At 32.2% G+C, this 10,034-nt stretch overlaps 1 protein-coding gene across 1 annotated transcript; it reads right to left on the bottom strand.

Annotated features, from left to right (window-relative positions):
- Nucleotides 1-29: 29 nt before the first annotated feature.
- On the bottom strand, nucleotides 30-9,726 carry LOC132721098 (multiple epidermal growth factor-like domains protein 6). Its single transcript, XM_060705350.1, has 6 exons — nucleotides 9,454-9,726; nucleotides 8,647-8,785; nucleotides 2,500-5,277; nucleotides 2,031-2,145; nucleotides 1,534-1,577; nucleotides 30-1,002 (listed from the first exon to the last, which is right to left on the bottom strand). The coding sequence occupies exons 2-6, from the start codon at nucleotides 8,690-8,692 to the stop codon at nucleotides 836-838; spliced, it is 3,150 nt and encodes a 1,049-aa protein (XP_060561333.1). The 5' UTR covers nucleotides 8,693-8,785; nucleotides 9,454-9,726; the 3' UTR covers nucleotides 30-835.
- Between the last annotated feature and the right edge of the window lie 308 nt (nucleotides 9,727-10,034).

Below are 10,034 nucleotides of genomic sequence, written 5' to 3' on the forward strand. Positions count from 1 at the left end.
ATGCGACTTCTGTTTATGGCTTTTTTAAAAAAAAAAATCAGAAAAATCAGCAATGAAAAAAAAATTACATAAGATAATAAGATTAAATAAATAAGCCACACACATCCAACTAAATACAATTCAAACAAGGCAGTCCAAAGGACAGCTATATACCCCGCCGCAATACAGCTGGTCATTATCTAGCACAGTTGAATTAGAGTTTAATCCAGAATGTGTAAGTTTGAACTTTAAAAAACCAGAATACATGCAAATCAAATAAATATGTTAAACCGATTGTTTGCACCAATCCTGTTAGCTTAAAGTATATCAAGTACAAGTATTAAATAAAGGAGTAAATCTGAACAGTCCTATTTGTTAGATGAAAAAGTTAACTTGAATGGTGCCATATTGTTAGAAGGGTAGTACATGTACATACAATGCAAAAGAAAAGAAATGATAAAAACGCTGAGATTAAATAAATCCTTTTTAAAACTTTTTTGTCTAAAAGAAGCACATGTTGTTCAAATTGAAAAGTGCAAATTATATAATCAGTATATGTTTAATTATCCCTTTCAGAACCTTCTATTTTAGTGTTTCAACTGATACTCGTACATGCGAAAATTTCAAAGCTTCAATTGATACATGTGAAAATTTCAAAGTTTATATTTTAGGCCTTTTGACCCAAATGAATTTCCTTTGAAAAATGAAAGGAGGTTACAGTTCATACACTTTACTAACAAAACCATTAGACACCCATACATGGTGCCGTTACCGAGTTAATATTTTTGCTCTGTGTGGGAGCAGAACACAACGACAACAACAGAAAAGAACCCCAACAAAAACAACAACAAACCCTTCAATGCCTTAATCTTTCATAGACATGATCTGATGGTAGTTCACTAAGGCTTGATTCAGTGGATGGTAGCTCACTTATATTAGATTCAGTAATATTGCTATACATTGGATCTCGGGTTATTGTCGATGTGGATGGATAGTTGGCCATTTCTGTTGAAGCCTTTGAACCTTTAGAAACAGATTGAAATGGAGGAAAATAACAAACAAACAAACATGAATAAATGAAATGTAGATAAAAAACTACTTATGTAAATACAAACAAAAGATTTTGTAAATACTATTTTCTGTAATTATCATTCAATTACGTACATTACAAATAAAGTAATTGCCATCAATTATAACTTTTGTATTTAGGTAACTTCTAATTTCAATCAGAAAACAAAAATGTTTATATGTCAATTTTATTGTTTAAATAACATTCATTTACATCAGCATAATAAATAAAATGATCAGGATTTTGTTCTTTGAATGCATATGACGACTTCCTGATAACAATATGGAAAATGCAGTGAAACAACTACATTATAATGAAAATTGTAGACTCGGTTCGAAGAAATTTGTATGTGAAGGATCATGTACAAAGGGAACATCTCTCACGCACAAAGCACCGACTTAAAGCTGTTTTCAAATGTGCTTAAATCAATGATTCCGAGGTACCAGAATAATAACACAGGGCACTGTTTTAGCAGACTATTTTACCTTTTGCTCTGTCATGATTCTTTCTAGATTTCCTTCGTTTTAATCTAAAATATAAAATCCTGACTTGATTGTAAACATGAATAAAAATATAAGTGTGATAATGAAATTAAAAAAAAACCCCAATGCAACAGGTTTCTGCTTTGAATTAACAAGACAATGCACATCATTCTTGAAAAATTTTGGTTTAATTAATATATGCTTATCATCATTTAATTGATGCATAATAAAGATAACATTTGCCTCATTATTAAACATTCGTTTAATCAGTTTTACGTTTCATCATTATATTCATGTTAACACCATCTTCGAATCTAAAAAAGGCAGCTTCATATTGTCTTTAATGTCATATCTACATTATTATCAATTGTATTTTAAAGAGTATGTTAATATTTTATCCAAATGAAAACCAAATATTCTACATAATAAAAGGATATTGTAGAGCGTGATGCCCTAAAACAATCTATCATGTGTAACGAAGAAGGAAATAATATCATTACATGTATCTTATAACACCATTTAATCCAAACGCAACGACAGTGATAGCAATGCAGATGATCATAACGACAATTATACCGACAGATTGAATTTCATCTTGTGCTAATTTGCCAGCGTCTGAAATATTTCAAAGGTTTCATAAATTTAAGTTACAATGTTTCTCTGACTTTAAAAGAGGAAGTAAAACTAAATGGATAGATAATACTATGAGAACTACACCAAACAAATATCAATGATAATAAAAAAAAAACTACAAAGAATTTTTATTTTATAACTTAAATGTACCACTTGAGATAACGATAACGATAGTTAAGATAGTCTAGCACTATTTTTTTGTCTAAGTTTTATTTCTTTTTTTTTGCTACTATGACAAAATAGTAGGATTTGCACCAGGATAAATGAAAATGGAAACAATTGCTGATTACCAATTTGTAAAAAAAACTTAATTTTAGAAATTAAAATTGTTCGTACCTGAAACTTCAGGACATGGCAATGTGCAAGATCCAGTACTGATACTGCAACAAAGACACTCATCCCTGCATATGTTTTGACAAAGTAATCCCCATCGACCTTGCGGACATGCACTACAATAACCAGTGTCTCTGTAGCATTGAAGACATTGATCAGACTTACATGTAGACTGACAGTCTTCACCCCAAAATCCAGATTGACACAATGTACATAACCCATTTGTTATAGAGCATTGTTCGCATCTTGAGTTGTTGCACATGTATGAACAGTCCTGACCCCAATATCTGTTTCCACAAATTAAGCAATGACCAGTTTGTCTGTGACAACCCCAGGAACAAGATGAGCTGCATAGACTTTCACAAAACTTTCCCCATCTATTTAACTTACATTTCTTACATTCGCCGGAGTCAATATTACATTCAGAAGAGGTGCACGACTGATTACATTCTTTTCCGCATGATGATCCCCACAATCCAAGATTGCATGCAATGCATAAACCAGTTTCTTTATTACAGCTTGAACAATTTTGACTGCATGTTTTGTTACAAAATTCGCCCCAAAATCCATTCTCGCATCCGACACATACTCCATTGTTCTTAATACAGCCTAAGGACGAACAGCCATGACTACAGGTTTCATTACATGATAAACCCCAAAGTCCAGAGTTGCAAGAACTACATTGTCCGTTTGATCTAATACAGCCTGAAGAGGAACAGTTGTATATGCAGGTTTTGTTACAATTATCTCCCCAATAACCGCTTTTGCAAGTACTGCAATATCCATCATTTTTTCTACACGTTAGAATTGAACAACCTTGACCGCAAGTTTTCTGACAAAATTCGCCCCAAAATCCATTTTTGCAACTGCTGCACACTCCATCGTTTCTATTACACCTTAAGTTCAAACAACCATGGCTACATGTTTCATTACATAATACACCCCAAAGTCCAGAGCTGCAAGTACTACATTGTCCGTTTGATCTACTACAGCTTGACGCGGAACAGTTGTACATGCAGGTTTTGTTACAATTGTCTCCCCAATAACCGCTTTTGCAAAGACTGCAATACCCATCATTTTTTCCACACGTTAAAATTGAACAACCTTGACCGCAAGTATTCTGACAAAATTCGCCCCAAAATCCATTCTCGCATCTGATACATACTCCATTGTTCTTATTACACCCTAAGGACGAACAGCCATGACTACAGGTTTCATTACATGATAAACCCCAAAATCCAGAGTTGCAAATGCTGCACACTCCATCGTTTCTATTACACCTTAAGTTCAAACAACCATGGCTACATGTTTCATTACATAATACACCCCAAAGTCCAGAGCTGCAAGTACTACATTGTCCGTTTGATCTACTACAGCTTGACGCGGAACAGTTGTACATGCAGGTTTTGTTACAAATGTCTCCCCAATATCTGCTTTTGCAAGTACTGCAATATCCATCACTTTTTCTACACATTAAATATGAACAACCTTGACCGCAAGTATTCTGACAAAATTCGCCCCAAAATCCATTCTCGCATCTGATACATACTCCATTGTTCTTATTACACCCTAAGGACGAACAGCCATGACTACAGGTTTCATTACATGATAAACCCCAAAATCCAGAGTTGCAAATGCTGCACACTCCATCGTTTCTATTACACCTTAAGTTCAAACAACCATGGCTACATGTTTCATTACATAATACACCCCAAAGTCCAGAGCTGCAAGTACTACATTGTCCGTTTGATCTACTACAGCTTGACGCGGAACAGTTGTACATGCAGGTTTTGTTACAATTATCTCCCCAATAACCGCTTTTGCAAGTACTGCAATATCCATCATTTTTTCTACACGTTAGAATTAAACAACCTTGACCGCAAGTTTTCTGACAAAATTCGCCCCAAAATCCATTTTTGCAACTGCTGCACTCCCCATCGTTCCTATTACACATTAAGTTCCGACAACCATGGCTACATGTTTCATTACATGATAAACCCCAGAGTCCGGAGCTGCAAGTACTACATTGTCCGTTTGATCTACTACAGCTTAACGAGGAACAGTTGTACATGCAGGTTTTGTTACAATTATCTCCCCAATAACCGCTTTTGCAAGTACTGCAAAACCCATCATTTTCTCTGCACGTTGAAATTGAACAACCTTGACCGCAAGTATTCTGACAAAATTCGCCCCAAAATCCATTTTGACATGATGTGCATCGTCCATCAATTTTACTGCACTTATCTGAATTACACTTTCCGCAAGTTTTCTGACAGTTTTCTCCCCAAAATTCGGATTTACACGTCTGACATTCTCCTGATGTGATACTACAAATATCACAATTCGACGCAGAACATCTTTCGTCACATGAAATATTCCAGTATCCGTTTTTACATGCTTCACACCCACCTAGTAATTTGTCACATATTTTGCAGTTTTGAGCGCATGTGAAGTCACAGAATTCCCCCCACCTTCCAACATGACATATTGTGCATGCGCCAGTCGTTTTATGACAGTTCTTGCAATTTATATTACACGAATTATTGCACGTTGTTCCATACCAACCATCAGAACAAGAGTAACAACTTCCGTCATATTTGCGGCAATAGGAAGACTTACAGTTTTCTGGACAATTTTTATTACAGTAGTCACCCCAAAAGCCGTTCCTACAAGAACCACATACTCCAGTTACCTCATCACACGAAAAGCAATTTACCTCACACACTTCCTTACAGTCAGTTCCCCAGTTACCATTTACACATGCGCTGTCGGCATATTTAACTAAACGAAATAAAATATTTAATTTGATTTGACATCAGATCAATTTAAAATGCATGTTATAAATTCAAATTAATTAAATAGAAGAGAACATTAATGTTGATGAACATTTTCCATCTTAAATTCTCAAAAAATAAAAATTAGTTATAAATTAATTAAAAAAGTCATCCAATTCTCCTGAAATTTTCTAAGAAAAATTTTGAAATCTCTATCTGCTGTAAACCGTAATAATCAGGTGTTCCTTCTAAGATATAAAACAGGATAAAATAAAATTACACATATTCATCATGTTTTACACGCGATTATGCTCATTGGTGAATAGGTTGCAATGAATATTTACTGTCACATATTTTTTTCTTGAATAACATAATTTTGCACAGGTTCATTGTGAATGTTTGTAACCCTTTTTAGGGTCAATAATCTTATGCTAACAATTAAAATGGTTGGCGCGGTATGGCCAGTTATGTGTCAGTGTGCTGTTTTACCCAAACACTCATAAACTAAGCTAAACATAATTAAGCTTTTAAGCAGCATGCCTTAAAATTCATGCTGATATATTTTCAGGAATTTGTTATAAAATCTATTTAAATAAGTAAAATATTATATATATGTTAATAAATAAAGTAATTCATACACTGCAAACGACACTTAAAATCTACAATTTTACCAAAAAGTGCATGTATATCATTTACAAATACGATGATGAATACTGTAAAATCAGGTATAAATTACAAATAACATTTAATTTATTTCTAGGATTTGTGAAATGTTTAACCTTTCTAAAATCTTAGAATATATTTTTCAATGTTGATTTTATTGAAATATTTAAGCCCATCTAGAGGCATGCAACTTTAATTTCTATTTATAACGCTGTGAAGTTGATCAGTTGTGCGCAGAACCGAACCCTTCGATATATGCCTAATACATACACAGGTTGCAAAATAGGGTCAAGACAAAATATTCCATGGCAGCCACTTTTGAAAAATGTGTTGCCAACAGTAAATAATGTATGAAACTGTTCAAATTTAGCTGTACTTGAGAAAGGGCTTCAAAATGATGACCTATGCAGAAGTAAACGCTACTATTACAGGCTACGATAATTCTAACTTTGTGTTGTTAAATATTATTCAGTGACTATAACATGTTAAAATGTAACGTTTGTCTGTTGGATATACGTATAAAAACTGAGAACCTGAGGTTAATAGTAAAATATATCATAAATTTGACGTTTACAGTAGAAATTTATTATTTAATTGTCACTTTTTAAGAAGTATCAGCGGTCACCGTATAAAATATCGTTCTTATATTGATAACAGGGTATCAACATTAAACTTTAAACTTAATTTTTATTCAGAGTTATACGTGAAGTCCAAAATATCTAAAAATCGTGAATTATGAGTCATTAAATGCAAAACAGTAAAAGCCCTATACTTTCGGAAATATTCACCACATTTTCGTATGCCAAATATAACGTGTAAGTCTTCACAGATTTTTTGTTTATAGCATGCAAGAAACATATTACTCTAGATACTGCATTATTTTGCAAAATATTGTAAATATGACTTTAGGATATATAAAAATACCGGATTTTGGTGGCCATCTTGGTGGCCATTTTGAATTTTGGCCTCCATTTTGATTTTTAGGCTAAGGAGCTAGACCGATAATTCAAAGTTGTATTTAACGCGAAAACATTTTGTTTACGAAAATTTTCAATATAATATGTACATTTTTGTTCCTTAACAAGGTTATAAAGGAAAGTACATTATTATCAATAAACAATCTCATTTGTCATGGTTGAATAAATTCCGGTAGTATTTAGTACAACGTAGTATATAATATTTTGAGAGTAACCTTGTGTTCGCAAGTTTCGTAAGTTGAGAAATAACTTCAATTTGTATTGTTTGGTAATATTTAACTGAGACCTATTCATCTTCGGAAGCCTTTTCGTTAGTTTTCGCAACGATTTACTAATATATTTTTAATAATAGGAAAGTTCTCGATACTTTATCTGAAATTTAGTTACATACGTCACGATGGCACTGAGGATAGCAAAGCAAATTTTTATAAGTTCATAAATTATTTTTTTTAATAAAAATGCAGCATTAGTGAAATAGACGAATCTTGTCTTTTCGTTAAAGACAATCATAACTTTGATATATATTATTACAGTTTGTTAATAAACAATTGCAATGTAAAGCTAGGTTATATATAGTATGTTCTAAAAGTTGTAGCGGGATACCAGTTTCAGTTACCTGAATATTACATGTACAACAGTTAACAGAAATTATTTGAATTATTGAATGAAATTTATCTTTTTTAGGGATATCAGTAAAGTTACCTTTTGGCAAAAAATTACAAAACATAAAATAATTTTTAATGAGTATCCAAACAACCCCTTATTTCATTTACATATATTCGATGGGCGCTATTTCAGTGACTCCAACCTTATTTCTAAGCTTGCAATAGGTAAAAGATATGGTTTCCATACACAAATCGGGCAATAGATTTGATAAATACTTAAGATAAACACTGGAAGAAGTCATGCTCGGAAGCATTAAATTAAATAACAACATAATTACTCGGTTTGACTGAGTCTGTATATGAGGCATAATGAAAAAGTGCAACGTCCCTCACGACCCCAGCGTTGGCTTTGGCAGTATAAAATTTTCAACACAAAAAAGTGCTGAAATCAATTATCCCGAGGGACCAGAAAATCATAACACTGAATTGAAGAAAGGCTTCCTTACGGCAATTGACATCTTCTGTATACAATCTGGAAAAAGACTGATCCTTCGGAAGAATTCATCACAACAAAATGGAATGAAAATTGCCAAACTTCAATCAAGATACAGAACACATTAATAAAGATGGAGACATAATAAGCAATCGTGTGAAACAGAAAGGGATAGGGTAAAAGAAAGTGACACTAGATGTAATTAAATTATAACAAAAACGGGTACCTTAAATCATTTCAAATTGCATCCATTGCCCTGCCTATGATGTTTTTTTATTCATGTGAGAAAACTTATCAGCTGTCTTTTCTTAAAAGTATTGGTCTATTCAGATGCACACTTCTGCCCTAAATTATGCATGAAGCTGCATTTGATATCTTTTTTCTAAACCAATAAAGCGGGAAACGCCACGTGGCCTTTAAAGTGTCCTTGAATCGACTTGTTGAACATCTACGAGTACATGTATTTAACCACAACGATGCTGCTACGTACAACTCCTTTTTAGGAATACACAACACGTTATATTATTTTTCATTTTCTATACTCATGCAACAAGCCTTATAAAATAATATTTTGTAAACAAAAGTATTGCTACATTACCATCATAATAAAGTATCAACATAATTACACTTTTACTCACCGCAAATGTATAAAGCCAAAAATAAGAACACATAGTGGACTTGCATATTCGTCGTTGCGTCTGTCGCTGCCCAAATTACTTTCTACTTCTGTATGAAATTTCACGCCTCAGGTTTATAACTTTCGGGTTGTCAAATATCCTTTTTTTTGTTGAAATCATCAAAAATGATATGAATTGATATAAGAAAAAACGAAAAAACTGAATATTAGATGAAACATTGTACAAAGGTCAAGAAGATTTTTCAAAAATACATTTTGATATGATTGGATTGTTTTCTTATCATCGAAAATAACATGACATACAGGAATACAATTACAAATTCAATATTCCAAAACGTTCATTGATCTCTAAATAATCGCCGATATATCTGTTTATATATTTATTTGCCAATAATTGACATAACGCCGCCTGTCAATCAAGCTTTGGCAGGGGTCTTACAGATAAGCCAATCGGCGATCGACTTCGGTTTCATGCTAAGATGTTTGCAAAGTCCGCAATTACAAGCTTTATGTATAAAACAATGTTGCAGCAGTATCTATATTGAAATTATTTTGATTTTCTTTGTCAATTTAAAGCTATTAAATCGGTATATCTAAGTTACCAAATATCCTGACATATTGGCAAATGTAGTCAGTTAGTTCATTACCAAAAAAAAAATAAATAAAATAAAATAAAAAATAAATAAATAAAAAATATCAGTTACTTTGTATGCTAAGTATATGAAGAAAATAAATTATTCAGCAGGTACGAAAGTTAAAATTGTCTATACCACACTACATTTAACAAGGAAAAAGTTTAAACAATTACTCTATTCCTTCCTTTATTACAATTATGTCCATTCATAATCACATAATATATTATAAGGTCCCAGAATATCCAGATGGTATGACATATTTTGTTCGTTTATAACAAAGTTTATAATAAAATGTTGCAGTAGAAAAAAGTACTTACAAATAAAATGAGAGAATATGCAATGAATATTTTAGGTGAAATTATCCTACCTAAATATTCCTATTAAAGCTCAATGAATTATGAATATATATTTGCTTCTATAAGATCATATCTGATCATGGTTTTAATTTAAAACCGAGGTTTAGTGTATGCGAAACTTATTTTGAAATGAATAATATTGCGTTTTATCACGAAACATATCTAATGTGCAAATATACATATAATCATATATTAAAGTTACGCAAGGGTAATTTTCTCATTGAATTTTAACAATTTATGCACAAATGCATTATATATAAGTGATTTCGCACATAAAACCCTAAAAACATTTGTAAATGTTACTGTGTTATTGATATAATTTTACTATTTATATGTTCCGCTACTTAAATTTTAACTATCTTTGAATTTGTAAACTAAAATGATATTCTGTTAGTAAC

This window comes from Ruditapes philippinarum, unplaced genomic scaffold (assembly GCF_026571515.1).
Source record: "Ruditapes philippinarum isolate M1 unplaced genomic scaffold, ASM2657151v2 ctg5001_1_1_1_1, whole genome shotgun sequence".
NCBI classification, from domain to species: domain Eukaryota; kingdom Metazoa; phylum Mollusca; class Bivalvia; order Venerida; family Veneridae; genus Ruditapes; species Ruditapes philippinarum.

Bases quoted from the DNA above. Each gene is read 5' to 3' on its own strand.
- LOC132721098 (XM_060705350.1), bottom strand. From the start codon at position 8,692: ATGCAAGTCCACTATGTGTTCTTATTTTTGGCTTTATACATTTGCG. The intron at 2,146-2,499 runs GTACGAACAATT...GAAATATTTCAG, and splicing joins GCCATGTCCTGAAGTTTCAG to ACGCTGGCAAATTAGCACAA. The intron at 1,578-2,030 runs GTAATGATATTA...TTTATATTTTAG, and splicing joins AATGGTGTTATAAGATACAT to ATTAAAACGAAGGAAATCTA.